At 51.4% G+C, this 17,449-nt stretch overlaps 1 protein-coding gene across 1 annotated transcript; it reads left to right on the top strand.

Annotated features, from left to right (window-relative positions):
• The first annotated feature begins 4,865 nt into the window (after positions 1–4,865).
• On the top strand, positions 4,866–15,977 carry NPTX2 (neuronal pentraxin 2). The gene is made up of 5 exons (XM_041747057.1): positions 4,866–5,438; positions 7,030–7,246; positions 11,778–12,022; positions 13,441–13,620; positions 14,531–15,977. The coding sequence occupies exons 1-5, from the start codon at positions 5,007–5,009 to the stop codon at positions 14,756–14,758; spliced, it is 1,302 nt and encodes a 433-aa protein (XP_041602991.1). The 5' UTR covers positions 4,866–5,006; the 3' UTR covers positions 14,759–15,977.
• Positions 15,978–17,449: the final 1,472 nt, after the last annotated feature.

The raw sequence follows: 17,449 nt of genomic DNA, 5'->3' as shown, positions 1-17,449 counted from the left end.
GAAGTCAAGCATTTTAAAGGGTTAATGAGTAAAGTAGGGAGTGGTACAGAAGAAAGACCACTTGATTAGGAACCCAAGAACCTGAGTTCCAGCTCGGTCTTGCTGTTAGGTAGCCATATGACCTTTTACCATCTCATAAGCTGTTTCCTAGTCTTCAAAATTCTATAAAATCTCTTCTGACTCTCACGGTCAAAGATTTAAGCAAGCTAACCGTGTGCCTAAACTATACGGAAGAGCTACAAATCTTAATCAGATATATCTTAATCAGATATTAATCAATTTCACTACTTGTGAAACTTGTGTAAAAGTGAGGCACTTTCTAAGTATTTCCTAATACAGAATAATTCAAAGTATATTCATCAAGTATTTTCTCCAAGTAAACCTTCCTCTACCCTCCTTCCATCACCAGTCTACTATCCTTTACTTTTAAAAACTGAGCTAAGATAATATCCCTAGTTTATCCAGCAACTTGTTCTATCACTTGAAATCAGAGGGTATCACCAAAAGCCTTTTCTGTTTGTTGAAATCTGTTGGGTAGTATTCACAATCATCTCCAAATCATGGCTTTCCAGCCATGTGATCGTATACTTGTACAAGAACATGCTGGAAACTCAATGTCTCATATCACACACTCCCCAAATTAAACCAGAAATATGTTATTCAAGAAGAACCCAGATGCACTGAAGAAAGAAAATTTGCTACATTTGGGGGTCTCAACTCTATTGAGATCCCATAACAATACAAACTCAGAGTCACTGAAATGTTGACCACAAATCTTTTAGTTGGGTTCAAGCACATGGTCTAGTGATATAAATTATCACTATAATATTGACTGAATCTTATGATTAAAGTTTAAAAACACAAAGCTTTATTTTAATACACACACAGGCACACACACATACACACACAATAGGATAGGATAACTTTCTCTGACACACCAGCAAATTTTCCTAGAGTTCTCATCCCTTGCCTTTCCTCCAAACAGGTATTCCATTCTTTCTCAAGAATTCTTGCTTTATTTAATTCCAAATGAATATTGTAGAAAATAAAGGAAAAATTTAAACTTTGTTTCCAAAAGAACTTACACAATTCAGCTCTGAATACAGTGGGGAAAAGGAGAAGAAAAGGACAATTAGCATCTCTTGTGCACCTGCTATATGCCAAACATGTTCACATACATTATCTCACTAAGCTTGACAATAATACTTTGTAGTAAACTTAGCTTTGGTGTTAGAGATAAGAAAAATGAGGCTCAGAGAGGTTAAGCTATCCTCTCAAGGTCAAATGGCAAGTTATAAAACTAGGATTGAAACAAGAGCTGAAACAAGACTCCCAAGCTCAAGCATTTTCTACTCTACCACGCAGTGAGTTCAGTTTAGTGAAAAATTCACTCTTGAAAAGGTCTTAGCATTTTAGGCATTAAAGAGTATTTGTTACAATTCACTAGAGCCTCCAAATTCTGTTGTATCTGCACTGAATCCTACAAAAAAAGAAAAAGAAAAGAAAAAAACAAACAAAAACACCCCCAAAACATCACATTCTTAGTTCTCCTCCCAATTGAAATTCAGCAGTGAGGCCAGTTCCTGAGTCATGTTCGCAAAAAGCTGTCCTTGGATTCTGTTATTGAGCTCACACCCCCATTCTTGACTTCCCAAGTGGCACTGAGAAAGAGGAGGAAGAAATGTAAGAAAGTATAAGATGGGATCCTCTGACACCATGGTGGAAATTAGCACATTTCCCAGAAGACCAAGATAAAAATGCATGTGAGAAGAACAAGGGAACCAAACAGATGGGGCAATAAAATGGAGGCGGAATGAGCTCATCAGGATTTCCAGCACAAGGCTGAAGTCCATACTGGGCTCGCAGCTGACCTGGGAGCCAGGAGACATAGTGAATGAGTGGGTGGTTACTATGCTGCAGCATCAGTTACACTAAAGAGATTAGGTGGAGCTGATTCACTGCTGCAGATCTGCACGACTTTTCAAGTGGAGGAAAATCTGTGGGCCCTGGTCTCTGCCACTCATAGAACAGTCCTTATGGATAGTGTGAGTCAGATATATAGGATCCTTCAGGTAGGCAATGTTGTGCTGTGAGTAAACCGAGGGCAAGCTTTCCTGTCTCAGAAGCAGGTCTCAACCACAGCTACCGGGCATATTTGTGTGAAGGTTTACCTTCACAAACACCCTACCTTCCCAAACTCATCCTTGGCTACAGGTGGTTCGTTAACACAAAGGACAAGGCTCCAGAATATTCGTCACATGGAACAGTGATTTTTTTTTTTTCAAGCTATCAGTTCTTGAGCATAGCCAAAAGGGGTCTTTGGAGAGTCTAGTCTATGCTCCTTATGTCATACACAGGAAACTGAGGTCCAAGGAAGAGAAATGACTTGCCCCAAATCACCCGGCTAGTGACAGAGTTGGCATTAAGACTCAGTCCCTCTGTTTCTAAGCCAACAGACTTTTCCCCTGTGCTAGGAAAACAAAATCAAACCCTAAATAGCATATAATACCCTTGTGAACTAAGCCCTCTAATTATACTGCCTCCAAAGGAAATAACATCTTTTAAAATACCTCGGTCTCTCCATCTTGGGCAATTTCACTGATCATTTCTCATATTAGAATCTCTTTTGAGCAATTTAAGAGTAATTATTTTGGGATATCTGGGTCTTTGTTATTTTTATATCTTCTTATATGCTGCTTTCTTTGTTCAGGAGAAAATTAGAATTCTGGAAATACACTTGACTGTTTATTAAAGGAAGGAGCATCTATTTCAAGTGGTTGCAAGTATCAATGTATCAGTCTGCGTCAAGAATGGATATTTGGAAGAACCTAGGCTATGCTACTCTGTTTCTATATCCAGTTAAGAGCCACCTAGGTCAAAAAAAAAAAAAAAAAAAAAAAAAAAGATCCACCTAGGTCTCAGTTAAAAAATAAAAAACAAAAAACAAACAAACAAAAACAACCTACATCAACCTATGAGTGAACACTGAAAAGTCAAATCTTCATCTGGGTAAATCTGAACATGTCTGGATTTAATGCCTTACGGAATCATCAAAAATGCAATATTTTATAACATGCTCTGCAACCTTACTGCCTTCATTATTTTGCAATCTGTGGATATATGGGCTCACGGGAACTTTTGGAGTTTTCAGGGAGCTGAAATGAGGTAGGAGGAATGAGCCTGTTCAAGGTCATACATACTACGCAAAGCTGATATATTTCCTGGTGATAGGGACCAACGGTGGCCTTAGCCCATTACCCACTCCCCCTCATCCCCACCTCATACCTTTCCGGAACGAATATTCGAATATTCTTACCTGAACCACCATCACTTCCCTTGTCCTCTGCCTTGGGTATTGTGTAGACCAGATTTTCTATCTCTAATGTTTATCCACGGGGAGATTTTCCACGAATAGAACTTTTCTTGTAATTTAGTAAATGCTGTCCTTGAAAACCCCTCAAGTATTTACATAACAGAAGCTATTGTTTTGAAGTGCAAAACAGGTCAAAATTTGGTTTCTGGAGATTAATCACTGTGGTCTATTTTATATTATCATAATAATTTCATTTATTTTGATACAATTTGTTTTCAGAATCAACCTTTGCTTCTGTGCTCGAGCGACAAATCCATTTGTTCCTGGGATAATGGATAAGGTGATTAATGAGCTTGCAAACAGGATTTCTGAAAAACACAGAGGGAAAAAAAAAATAAAGTTTCCATTTAGAATGTGCAAGTCAACCAGCTCAGTCTGTAGCTGTGCATTAAAATCTCTCCGAACTTGTTGGCAAGCCACCGCCAAGATTTTTCAAACAAATCTGCCCCTGCCTTTCGGGGTTTCTGTCCATATCTGGGCTCTCCAAGAACGTGGGGACAGGGGCCTCGCCTTGGGAAACAGGACCTTCGAGCGGCGAGCTCTCGAGGGTGGGGCCCTGCTTTACAGCGCGGGAGCACAGCGCGGGCCGGGCTCAAGGAGCCCCCGGGGCACAGGGCTCGCAGGGTCAGGTCAGCACCCGCCGGGCTGCCGGCCGCCCAGCCCGGGACAGCTCCGCGGGCGGCCGCGTGACTTGGGCCGCCCCGCCCCGCCGCGCCCCGCCCCGCCCCGCCCGCCAAGTCTCCCCAGCTGGGGGCGGTGTGCGCGCGAGGCAGTGCGGGCGCCCCCTCCGCGCGTTTCCGGTCCCCGCCGCCCGGAGAAGTCCTCCCCGGCGGCCGGGGGCGGCGGGAGACCGGGAGGCGGACGGCGGACGCGCACGCGGCGGGCGCGCCCCGGGGGCGGGGGGCGGCCGTCGTGCGTCTCCTTCCCGCCCTCCCGGCGAGGCGGCGGGCGCGGTCCTGCCAAGGAGGCCCGCGCGGCCCGCGCGGCCCGCGGGGGGCTCTCGACGGCAGCCGCGAGTTCGAGGTCCTCTGGGGCTGCCCCCCACTCTTCTCACTCGGGAGTGAGTGAAGCGAGGCCTGGCGCCGCTCCAGAAGCCGCTCCGGGAAAGCCGCCGGCTTCTCTTCAGACCGCGACGCTCGCGTCCTCGGGTGGGTCCGAGGGACACCTGGACACGCCGGCCGAGGCTCGAGAAGGCACCTGGGGCGGCTTTGCTAGCATTATTTTTTTTTTCTTTTTACCTCCGTGCTCTCTTCCTGGGGAGCCCGGGGAGCCGGGACCCGGCGCTCGCGCCCCCGGCTGGGGCCCACACACGCGCCCGCCCGCCCGCCAGCCGAGAGAGGGCGCCTCCGCCCCGCCCCCTCGCTGACGCGCGCCCAGCCGGGCCAATCAGAGCTCGCGGCGCTGCGCCCCACGCGCCGGCCCCCCCCACCCCCAGCTTAAGAAAGGGCGCGCGGGCCCGTTCGGATCAGAGCGCTGCGCCGGGCGGGCTACGTGAGCGCGGCGGCTCCCGCGCCAGGGCTGCCCTCGAGCTGCGCGCCCCGCCGCAGCCCGCAGAGGAGCCGCCTACGCCGCGCGCCCCGACGGCACCCGCACGCCCGCCGGCCGATGCTGGAGTGAGCGCTGCGGCGGGGGGATGCTGGTGCTGGTGCTGCTGGCCGCCGGCGTGGCGCTCGCCGTGGCCGCCGCCGCCCAGGACGGCCCGGCGCCCGGCAGCCGCTTCGTGTGCACCGCGCTGCCCCCGGAGGCGGCGCGCGCCGGCTGCCCGTTGCCCGCGATGCCCATGCAGGGCGGCGCGCTGAGCCCCGAGGAGGAGCTGCGGGCCGCGGTGTTGCAGCTGCGCGAAACCGTCGTGCAGCAGAAGGAGACGCTGGGCGCGCAGCGCGAGGCCATCCGCGAGCTCACGGGCAAGCTGGCGCGCTGCGAGGGGCTGGCGGGCGGCAAGGCGCCGGGGCGGGCGGCCACGGGCAAGGACACCATGGGCGATCTGCCGCGGGACCCGGGCCACGTCGTGGAGCAGCTCAGCCGCTCGCTGCAGACCCTCAAGGACCGCCTGGAGAGCCTCGAGGTAGCCGCGTGCGGGGATGGGAGGCGGGGAGGGTCCGAGGCGCGGGGCGGAGATGGGGCGCGTGGTCCTGCCCGCCAGGCGGTGCCGGCCACAAGCGAGCCGGTCCTGGGGTCAGGCGGTTTCTCGGTCGGGCTCCAGAGCTCACCGGCGGGGCTCACATCCCGCCCCCGCCGCGCCTCTTGCTGGACGGAAAGGGTTAAACGTGCCCCCACCCCCGGACTGTCCGCCGAGGGGCCGGTCGCTTCCCGAGGTCCGGGTGAGCGGACCGGGACGGCCTCCTCTCCCCTCGGGGAAGTCTCCCCGTCCCCCGGGGCCGGACGCGCTCCGGGAGGCTGTGCCGGGTGACCAGAGGCTGCCGCGTGCGGTCAGCTGCCCCGGGCGTCCCGTGTTTCCTTTAATAAATCAGGTCGGGCTGGACCCGAGCCGGCTGAGACCAGAGGGTCCCGGCGGGAAGGCGAGCGCGGGCGGGCCGCGGGCCACACACCGGTGGGCGCCTTGATGGAAAGCTGGTTTTAACTTCAAAGCCGCCCTGTCCGCCGATCGCGCGGTTCTAAGGTGCCCTTACAGGCTGCTTTGGGGGAAGGGACCTCATTCCGTTTCCCTCTTGGAAGGCGTATGCAGTTTGGAACTTTGCAAGAGAAATCCTCATTTAACTTCCATCTGTACTTTCGAACCCTTTTTAAGAAGCGGGGACGTTTCCATCAAAAACCTTTACCAAAATGCTTCATTAGCGAAACTAGGTTTCAATTACAGGTGGTGATTATTGCGAAATTATTTGAGGATTTCCTGTGGCATGAAGGCTAAATACAGTATTTCCAGCATCTGTATGTTGCTTGAATCCTCATGATTAATAGCAGCCAACATTTCTAGTTTACCAAATATACACCAGGCGTGTTATCTAATTTTAACCCTTGCAGCAGTCTTTTGAGGCAGATCCTCTTAACTGCGTTTTACAATTTGGAATGCTTAGAAAGGGGGGTGAATAGCTTGCCAAGGATTCATGGCGAGGCAGTGGCAGACTGCCTCCAGAGCCAGCATGATGGTCGAGGAGTAAAAGACATAGGAAGTGAGGATTTAGAAACAGCATTCAAAGCAGAGATTCCTGGAATTCGGAACTGTCGTGTTTTAGGTCTCTCATTTCCCAGTAACATCTCTGCAAGCGTAGTTAGTTAATCACCTTTGTGCCATATCAGGGCTTGGGGGCTGTTTTCACATCTAGATGGAAGCTCTGAGTACCATTTGGTTAACTTGCTGTTGTTGTTGTTGTTGTTGTTTTTAATCTCAACTGTGTTGTCTTTACCAGAGAATGATAGTGCTTAAATTTTTTACTTTTTTCCAAGGGAAGGAAAATGAAATTCATAAGTTTCAGATATTGCCACAAAGTAATTCTTGTTTGACTTTGAAATCCTTCCCGTACAAACAAGAAAAAAGCATCAATGTAGTGCTCCCCTTGGTGCCAACAGCACGTTTTAGTACTCCCGTTCTGGAAGCTTCTCCCTGGTGTGGTTGGGCTTTCAGAGCTACATTTCACAATTTCTTTCTAAATGGCCTTAATACTTCTCCCTTATGTGTCCCTCTCCCCATGTAAAAGCACCAGCTCCGAGTGAATGTGTCCAATGCAGTGCTGCCCAGCGACTTCCGAGAGGTGCTCCAGCAGCGGCTGGGGGAGCTGGAGAGGCAGCTGCTGCGCAAAGTGGCAGAGCTAGAGGATGAGAAGTCCCTGCTCCACAATGAGACCTCCGCTCACCGACAGAAAACTGAGAGCGCCCTGAACGCTCTGCTGCAGAGGGTGACGGAGCTGGAGCGGGGTGAGTTCTGGGTGGTGTCCCTCCCAGCCCCCCACCCCATTGTCTTGGTGTTGGGCTGCAGTGTGAGGGCCAAATAGGCAGCAGCAGAGAAGGGGGAATTTTGGGGGTGGCCTTACAGACTGGCCGCTAGGGCCCTTGGGAGTCATGACCCCTGCTTGCTGACTCTTGGCACTCAGCTCTGCTGCTGTTCGCTGGGACCAGCTCTGAGGCTGCTCTTGGGTCCGCTCTGAACCTCCCTGTCCTAGGTGCGGAAAACCACAGCGTTCCTTACCAGTCCGGCAGCTCTCCACTTTGCCTTCTCTGCTTTTCAAATCAAGTGTTGCTTTTTCAGCTTGAAGCATCTCCCGGACACAGAGGTTTTGGGTTTCTGCCTTATAGTTGCCCAGCTTAACGGCCATGTCGACACATCTTCCGACTTGGACACCGTAAGGGGCCTGTTGTTGCTGGGAGTGGCCTGGCTTCCATCCCTTGCAGGCAGACCCAGGGGGTGTCTGCAGGGACATGTCACTGTGTGGAGGTGACTTGTGGCTGTTTGAGCAAACAATAAGCGTGATTGAGGATGGTCCTCTCAGGAATGAGCCCCAACCCCAGCCCGCTGGTGTTATCCACGGGAAAGCCAGTGCCCTCAGGACCAGCTTGGACAAACAACCTAACCCCGCCCTCCTGCCATGTGGACCTTTAAGCCACTTTTTAGCTAGTCCTGGAAGCGGATTCTGAGTATCACACTATGCCTTCCACAGGGCACAGGAAAGGAGGGATCAAAGGGCCCTAAGTAATCCACACTGCATCGTCAACCCCCTAGACTGCCAGGTGGCCCAGGAGTGAAGTTTTAAGTTTGCTGGTAGTGGCTATGAGATTGTAATCTTTTCAGATTCACCAACGTGACAAAGACAGTTTCTCATTACTCCATTTTATGAACTGATAGGAGAACGTCCAGTTAGGCCTTTAGTGATGCCTGCAGAGGACAGCCAGATGATCAAGGGGAAGGTATTTCTGTTCCATTTTAGAGCAGCTTCCCAGAAGTCACAGGGTCTCCTTCATTACTTTCCTGTTTTCTTCCTCCAGAAAAGTTTCTTCTTCCTTCCTTGCCCTTCTCAGAAAGGGGTGGGTGACTTAGCTGTTAGACTTGGATTCTTGAGTTTCTGAAAAAACGTTCTCTCTGCCTCACCTCCGTTGCTGGGTGACCTCAGGAAACTCATTGTCTCAAGAGCCTTCCCTGAAGGCAGAGCCTTGCAGACAGGAGAACAGAACAGCCGCATCAGGTCCAAGGTGAGGGTGGCACTTGCCTTGCCTTTCCCCTGCCTCCCCCACAGTGGAACCTGGGGACATGCAGGGGTCCTGAACGGGCACACTACAGTCCCTTAGTGTCTTGCCTGGGATAGCTGCAGAATGAAAAGAGAGCTTCACCAGAGAACTTGGTGGCTGTGTACCTTGCTTGGCATGGTGGCTTAATTGCTACCAGGATGTAGGGTTCATAACCTGCTGAGTTAGAGTGGAGTGGTGCCAGGCAGCGTGCCAAGCACATCACCCCTGTGAGATAGGGCTTCTCTTATATCTGTTACACAGATGAGAAAAATGCTCCAAAGCTTTCAGCTGGAGGGTGTCCTCTGGGGAGGGGAACCAAGGTGGGGCCTGGGCCGTCAGCTAGTGAGCAGCCACATGGCTTTGACCACTCAGGAGCTGCCACCTTGTGACTGTCCCTCCCATGCCCAGACCGATTCCAGCACCCACACTCTTGATACCTAGGTTTTACAGGGAGCTCTCAGCTCATCTGGCACAGAGAGGCAGTCTGTGGTCTCACTAGGGCCTGGCTCCATAGGCCAGGGCCTCTGACTGGCCTGCTTATGAGCCGCCAGGACCCGGTACTCACCCACCTCAAGAACTCTGGAATCCTTCCGCGTGCTCCATCCAGCCCTGAGATGAGGAAAGTGATCATTTGCCAACCAGTTTGTCTTCTGGGTCATTCTGAGTTTATTTGTGGAGAGAGTAAAGGGATATATAAACTCCCAGCCCCTAAATCTAGACCATGAGTGGAACATACACTGTTCCTCAAAGCATTCTGCGGAGCCCAGAGGAAATGGACCTCAGGCATATGCAAAGTAGGGGGCTTTGGGGACTCTGGCCTCTATCCAGCATCTCTGGCCCGGGAAGCACCTGTTCTGGGCCAGGCACCAGGCTATGACTTCCGCACTCTGTATCTTCTTGTAACCCTTACAACAACGGTGTGAGGTCGGTATTAGCTATAGATGAAGGACTGAGAGAGCTAAGTTATACATGTATTCACGTGTCCAACAGAGCTGGGGATGAACTTGGTGGGGACCCCAAAGCATGAGAGGCCCGGGAGCTGCAGCCTGGAGTGGCATGTTGGCTCCAGCCCTGCTGAGCAGGAGGCTCCCCAGAGCCCAGGGTGAGCAGCCAGCGCTGCATGCAGATGCTTGTGCTGCCTGACCCCAGGGGTGCTTGTTTTCTTTGTCATAGGACCCCGCTCATATGCAGGGGTCTGTAGGTTCCGGGCCAGCTGGCCAGGCACAGCCCACCTTCAAGTTGACATAAACGTTGCCACTGAGAAGAGAGAACCCTTTTCTTTTTGGCCCCAGCTGCCCCCCGTTTTCACTTGTCTGCCACCTGCAGCCTCTGATTTATTGGTCAGGCTTTTTAATGCCTTAATTGGTTTTGACGAAGATTCCTCTGAACCTCCAAGCTGTTGGATATAAATAGAGGGCACCAGCTTTCGGGGTGTGGGCCCGTCCTCTGCCCCTTGGCTCTTCCAGGTCTAATTAAACCTATCTGTTGTCACCTAGCTAATGATATTACCAACACCAAGCCTTATTAAATCAGCAGGACTGCCCACCTGCAAGGATAGAAGCCATTTCTCTTTATTAGCTAATCATGCCTTCATGAAGAACATGACCATTTGCAAATTAAATATTAGCAGCTACACATGGTCGAAAGAGGGACTTCAGCTCCCTGCTCTGTCATTCGTTAGATTTGTGTCCAGGGGTCAGTCACCCCACCTCTCTGAGCCTCGCTGCCTTGGCTATACTGTACAGCCTCCAGGATCAAGGGTGGGGCTTTCTAGTCTCCCTCAGCCTAACATGGGGTCAGTCCCAGCCTGTACCCTGCCAGGTCCCCTGTGGCTCCCCCAGGGTGACCAAGTCTTCCCAGCCTTTGCAAGGTACTCGGTGGCTCTGAAGACTGGGAGGTAGGATGGGCCAGGCAAGACTGTGCACGCAGCAGATATGAGTGAACGGTACCCACGGAACCCAGATTCTAGTATTTCCCTACTGCCTATTTCAGAGAGGTTGAAGGGTGATGCTGGGCCCTTGGCTTTTCTTTGCGGGTCTTCCTTGGATGGGTGTGAACCGTGGCACCCAAGAGCTTCTCATGTGTTTGTTACTATGAAAGCAAATGAGTTTCTCCACTGCAGTGGAGGAAGGCTCATCCATTCTGGCTTCCATTCTACAGAAGGGGCTGATTCATCCACTCAAGACACAGGCACTTTGGTTCCGTCAGCTCTGGGTCCAGAGAGCCTGTCTGTTTTTCACACTGAGTCCAGCCGGCCCCTCGTGGATAGCTGATAAATACTTGTGAACAAGTGAAGGGTGTTTGGGCTCCTTCATCAGAAGCATCTCATTTGGTGTTTCTGCTATGACAGCTCACAGAATCAGGTGATACTCTGCACACTTCTGAATCTATGATAACTGGAGACAGGGAATCGGCTTCCTTGTGTTTATTTTTGTTGTTAATTTTGAGCTTAAATCAAAACTACTAAAAATTAACTTAGACTTGTTTAAGACTATCCGTCGCTTTCAAAGACCATGGAGGCACCATTTAATTGAGGACAGTTGGGGGTGGGAGGCTCATCTGTCCCAGGTGGGCCCCAAAGGCTCAAGACTCTGACCAGGGTCATTAACCTCCCCAGGAAGGTTACCTCTCTATTTCTCTGCCTCTAACTGGTTCCAAACTGTAGGAAATGCTCAACAGACACAATCTTCTCTTGAGGCAAGGGCAAATTATGTGCAAAGTGGTTCATGGGAGGGATTTAGTCCAAAAAGCCACTTCTGAGTTAGTTGTAGTGTGCAGACACCAATGTGTACTCTGCCTGGGTGGGAGTGGTTCTTTAGGGTGAGAAGTGACAGGGGCTTACAGGCTGAGTGTGCATTGAGTTCCTGGGTCCCTGCTAAGACTTCCTGCCTCTAAGCTCAATCCAGCGGGACTGTGCCCCTGCCCTGGCTAAAGGAGCTGCAGGGGCCAGGATTTCAAGAAAAGAGGTGAAGAAGGGTTTTCTGGCTTAATTTAACCAGAAAGTTAGATCTAGCTTGCCTTACCCCCTTCCTCAAGCTCTCTGGAGCAAGGATGCTCTTGTTAACTCCTAGACTTGCAGCACTTTCAACAGGGGCTTCCCAGTAGCTGATGCCCTGTTGCTTGAAGGACCAGCGTGGGGGGAAGTTGGGGTCCAGCTGAGCTGTCACTTGGGCTGCTCTGGCAGGGAGTAGACTAACCCCCTTGGCCTCTGTTCCCCACCCTCCAGGCAACAGTGCTTTCAAGTCTCCCGATGCATTCAAGGTCTCCCTCCCTCTCCGCACAAACTACCTGTATGGCAAGATCAAGAAAACACTGCCTGAACTGTATGCCTTCACCATTTGCCTGTGGCTGCGATCCAGCGCCTTGCCGGGCATTGGCACCCCGTTCTCTTATGCGGTACCCGGGCAGGCCAATGAGATTGTGCTGATAGAATGGGGTAACAACCCCATTGAGCTGCTCATCAATGACAAGGTGAGGCCTGCTTGGACTGCCACCACCCCCACTGCAGGATGTGATGGCATCTGACTGCCAGCTGTAGGGCTATCCTTGGGGTGGGGACAGCTCTGCACTGACTCAGCCTTACCCTGGCCAGCTGACCAGGTAGGGGGTAGGCGTGGGCATCTATAGCTTGTAGAGATCCAAGCTGTGAAGTCTGCCCTGGAGCCCGTCTAGCTACCCCTAGTCTGGCCTAGAAGTGACATGGGGTCCAGGCCAGACATCATGGAAGGAATAGAACTCAGGTCCCTGTGGCTATTCCCAGGGCCATACAGATTAGAGGATCAGATATGTGTGTCTCCCTCTGTGGGATATTTATCAGTGTATCTTTTTGGGTGGTCTATTGAGATGAAATATATATAAGTAAAACTTAAGAGTTTTTGGTGAACAGTCTGACCAGTTTTCATAGCCGCATGTGGTTGTGTGACCACCACAATTAAAATCTGCAAGTGTTTCATTCCTCCCCCTCCCCCCACCAAATCTCCTTGTTCCCCTTTGTAGCCCACTCCTGCCCCTCCTCCACCCATGACAGCCACTCATCTCTTCTGTCTCTGTAGTCTTGCTTTGACCAGAGTAAATGTCCCTTTCTAACAGACTGGCTGGTCTTGACATTCAAGAGTGTGATCTTCTCAAGGACTCCACCCTGGGCACCTGCAGGACCTCCAGGAGCCCCACTTAAACTTCATTCTGAAGTCAGACTCAGTGTCACCAAACAAATGTGTCCTCACTAGAACCAAGCATCTGCATGGATGCTCCAGTTCCCTGCTGCCTCTACCCTGGCCCCTCACTCTGCTATTTTCCAACCGGCCTGGGTGTAGTTTAAGTGGGAAGTGCTGTGGAATCTCCCTGCTGGGCCCCTTCTAGCGGTGACCATGTCCCAGGGATTGACAATTAACCAGGGATTAATTGTTCTGAATAATGCCCTTGAACACAGCATGGCGCAGAACCTTGTTTTCCTCTTGGGTTAGGTGGCACGTAAACAGCCAGTTCCCTGTGTTGCTAGGACACCAGCAGTAACAACAGGATGGCACCCAGCTGGGCGGGTCTGTAGTACTCCCGGGACTGTGAGCAAATGATGTAGGTCAGAGATGCCCTCCCTCTGGTTCTCAATGGGGGTCCCTCCAGCACACACTTCCACATAATTGCAGGGTTTTGGTCTCCTGCACAGGAGTACATAAACACAGTCCCAAGCGCCGTGATAGAATTTTAGCCCCTGCCTAGAGTGTAGATGCCTAGTCTGTTTCCCAAGGGACAGATTTGCCCATGTTGTCCACATAGAGAAGGGGAGACCAGCAGGGACCCTGCCTGATGGGAGCAGCAGGACCTCTGGGACCTCTGCAGGTCAGACTTCTGGAGACCCTATGGGGCCCTCACCTGCATGTTGCTATCCACAGGTTGCACAGCTGCCCCTGTTTGTCAGTGATGGCAAGTGGCACCATATCTGTATCACCTGGACGACACGGGACGGCATGTGGGAAGCTTTCCAGGATGGGGAGAAACTCGGCACTGGGGAGAACCTGGCTCCCTGGCACCCCATCAAGCCAGGGGGTGTACTGATCCTTGGGCAGGAACAGGTGAGTGCAGGGAGTGTGAGATGGGCATGCACTAGCCAGCCAAGCCCACAGGGCTGTGCTTGCAGGCCGCCCCTCTTCCCTTCGCCCACCCCACATCCATCTCCTTGTCACCCCCAGCCCCCACCCCCATTCCCCATCCTGCTGTCTGCCTGGCAGATATGGCTAGTGTGGCTTGAGAGCCCCATGTGCTGACTGTCTTGTGGCCTGAGGGGCAGAGGGTGGGGGACCAGGTTGACGTGGTGGGTTCAGAGATTCCAGAATAGAGTCCAACACAGGTGATCAGGAGTGTCTCTGGGGTCATGCTGTCATGGAGTGGCTGGGTTCTCTTCAGGCATTTGCCCTCTACCAGGCACAGCATTGATTCAGGGTGCCAGGGGCTGATCTGGCATCTTCCAGGAACTGCTGGCTCTGTGTTTTGGGGCACTTAGGGCATACTGTGGGGTGCTCAGCCCTTTGGGCGAGAATAGGGGTGGGAAAGTGACTTCAGAAGCTGCCCTCAAGAAACCCCTCTGGGAGACAGAACTGTAAGGAGTTTGTTTGCTCCTGGGCAGGTAAGAGTTGATGTTTCAGCCTGTGTTTGAGATTTGCTGACAGCTGGCTCCCTGCCTCACTTCCCCATTACTTCCTCCCTGGGAGAGGCTGGGAGTCCAGACACCTGGATTTCATGCTAGCTTTGGGACCTTGGGCACATGTCTTTCCACTCTAGCTTTGAGGTGCCCAGAGCTCCGGAATGTGCAGGAAGGGGGTGGGGAGTGGCCAGCATTGGAGGGAGTTGGGAAACCGCCTCAGGCTCCACCTCTCCCTCTATAGTTGGCATCCCTTCCCAGTGGCTGGCCGTTCACAGTCCAGAATTAGTGGGATGTCTGCTTTTTGACCTGCGCCAATGAGGTTCTGTTTCACCTCCTTCCAGGACACTGTTGGGGGCAGGTTCGATGCCACTCAGGCGTTCGTCGGGGAGCTCAGCCAGTTCAACATCTGGGACCGCGTCCTTCGTGCACAGGAAATTATCAACATTGCCAACTGTTCCACGAACATGCCCGGCAACATCATACCCTGGGTGGACAACAATGTTGATGTGTTTGGAGGGGCTTCGAAGTGGCCTGTGGAGACCTGCGAGGAGCGTCTCCTTGACTTGTAGCTACTTTCTGCTCTGTCTAGGAGGCCAGGGCCGGGCTATTGCCATCGGAAGTGCAAGGCCACCTCCTCCCCCAGTTAAACTGTGTACAAAGCCCCTGCCAGAATGGGCTGGGGCCCCCAAAGCTCATTCCCAGGGAATCTCAAAGGCCGAGGCTCTGTGGCAGCGCTTGTCACTGGATTCTTTGTTCTTTCCTGAGATTGTGTTGTGGTCAGGGGGGAGGGGGAAGAAGCCCTGAGCTGCAGGTGGGCAAATCTGACTGCCTACTGGGGGAGGGACGGGGGCGCAGAGGGATCGAGGCCCCCGAGGCTCCATGCAGAGCCCCTGAAATTGCTAGTGCACTGTAGCTTTGCCCGCCCTCCTGGATCCCTGATGTCTCGTGTGCACCTTCCATCTGTCCATTTTAAAGGCTGTGCGGCCATCCTGCTGGAGTATCTGTGTCCCTTGTGTGATAAGTGTACCCTGCTGTCCCCTGAGCACACAGCAAAGCAGCCCCCGCCGCCCACAGAAGGACTTTTCTCTTGGTGTTCTTTACGCCGTGAGGAACTCTTCCGCTGGAGGATGGAGGAGGGCAGGCTGCCCAGACATGGCCCTGCCTTCACCAAGGTGGAGGGGGCTGGGAGCAGAACCCATAAGGAGTTCTGGAGGAGGGCCGAGGCAGCTGTCCCTCCCAGTCCGTCACCTCTCCCTCAGACTGATGCTTTGATGGAATCAGCGCTGGGAATGGCTTCTTTGAAAAGCCTCTTTTCTCCACGGTGCCAAAAGTTCAGTTGCAGCTTCTATAACCATTCGATATGGCCAGGGGGGATTTATTTTTTCCCAACAGAGAAGAACAGCCATTAGCAGCCTTCCATTTTTGATGTCTCGCCCCACTGTGAGGAATGTGCTAGTTTTAATTCACGTTGATTCCTGTAAGCATTTGACTGTCTCAAGTATTTCCCCCAGAACTTTTTCAGGAAATGGAAGTCATTTGGCTGATATTTGCTTAATGACTCCAGACTGCTTAAATTATTGGATAGAGATAGTAATTTATTTTAAGGACAAAGTGACAAAGTGGGGAAATTTATAAAGCTAAATATTATATATTTTATTTTTCATACATGTTTGAAGTGCAAATCTGTGGAAATTCCATTTGTAGGACCAAGTTGACATGCCCATCCTAACGTTGTATGCTACAAGAACTCTTCTGATGGTGGAATTTTGATTAAAGTGCAATGGAAGATGCCTCAGTTTCTGTTTGCTCTGTGTCTGGGGCTGAGGGTAGGGGGGTGGGGCACTGCCACAGTTGGCAGGTCTGGCGCCTGTGCCTGGTGGACCCAGGACCACTAGCGGGCTTGGAGGGAGTCATGCCCTTCCCTCCTCAATGCCAGGCTGGGATCAATGCCAGGCCCAGACTGCAGATGTCCCCCAGGTTCTGCCCAGCCCCCCAGTCTCCAGCCGGCCACTGTCTTCTCAACCAGGAATCACACTTACCTAGATGACACCTCCCTGCCCCAGGCCTGACATCTGTTTGCCACCTACTCTGTTCTACCATACGTCCCCGTTCATTCCTCCAAAGAGCCCCCTGAAAGGGAATCCCAGTTTACATGAATACATGGAACGATTAAACAGTGACTTGGATCACATGGCTAGTTAAGGGTCAAGTGGGCCTGTGGTTCTGGAAGCCTTGCCCCTGTTGTGATTACCATCATGATGGCGTGGCTGACTGGGAGCCAGGGCTCACTGCTGCTGCTCAGCATCACCAGTATTCTACAGTATCGCTCACCCCGGAAAACTCAAACTCAAAATGGTTTCTACTGAATGTATGTTGCTTTCACACCATCATGAAGTCAAAAAATTCTAAGTCAAGCCCCTGTAAGCCAGGGACCATCTGTACACTGAAAATTCTATAACACTATTATTATTTGATTTTCCTTTTTTAAAATCTAGAACAATAATTTGAGAGAAATTAAAGAGGACCTAAACCGAAATATATCTGTGTTCATAGATTAAGACAATACCATCAGAATTGCTGTTGTGGACACGTGGTGGGATAAATTTGATTCCAATATCCAGTCTGATGACACCCCACACACCCCAAGAGGGTATGAAAAGGTGGATCCTATAATGAGACTTTCTGGGGAGACCAAGGTGGTGCCCACATAGGTCTGAAAATGTCTTGAGAGAGCAGAGAATGAAGACAGGCTTGGAGTACAACCAGAGTGATGCTTTCACTGTGTGGTTTGTACATCCTCCCCCTCCAGCCTCTTTTTCTAAAGGAAAAAGAATTGAGGCTCTCATTACTCACCCAGATGTGGGGCATGTCAGGAAAAGGAGAGGTGAGGCTTAAAAGCTGTCAGCAAACATCAAAAACTGTAGGCATGTTATTACAATTCACCTCAGATGTTTGATTGATGGCTGACATATGCCATGTTGCATTTAATCGAATTTGAACTTGTTGAAGTCATTATGAGGTCTGTAGCTTGAAACAGGTAGGGGAGGTGGGAATTTGGTTGAATTCCCGTTCAAGGGCCCAGAACTATGTATTTTGAGAAGTGCAATGAGTATCTTAATGAGTATCAATGAGTATCAATAATCATCTTGATTTTTTTTTAATTTATTTATGATAGTCACAGAGAGAGAGAGAGAGAGGCAGAGACACAGGCAGAGGGAGAAGCAGGCTCCATGCACCAGGAGCCCGATGTGGGATTCAAT

Source organism: Vulpes lagopus, chromosome 3, assembly GCF_018345385.1.
Source record: "Vulpes lagopus strain Blue_001 chromosome 3, ASM1834538v1, whole genome shotgun sequence".
NCBI lineage: Eukaryota > Metazoa > Chordata > Mammalia > Carnivora > Canidae > Vulpes > Vulpes lagopus.
The sequence above is the reverse complement of the archived record's forward strand: the minus strand, read 5'-3'. Positions and strand labels throughout refer to the sequence as shown.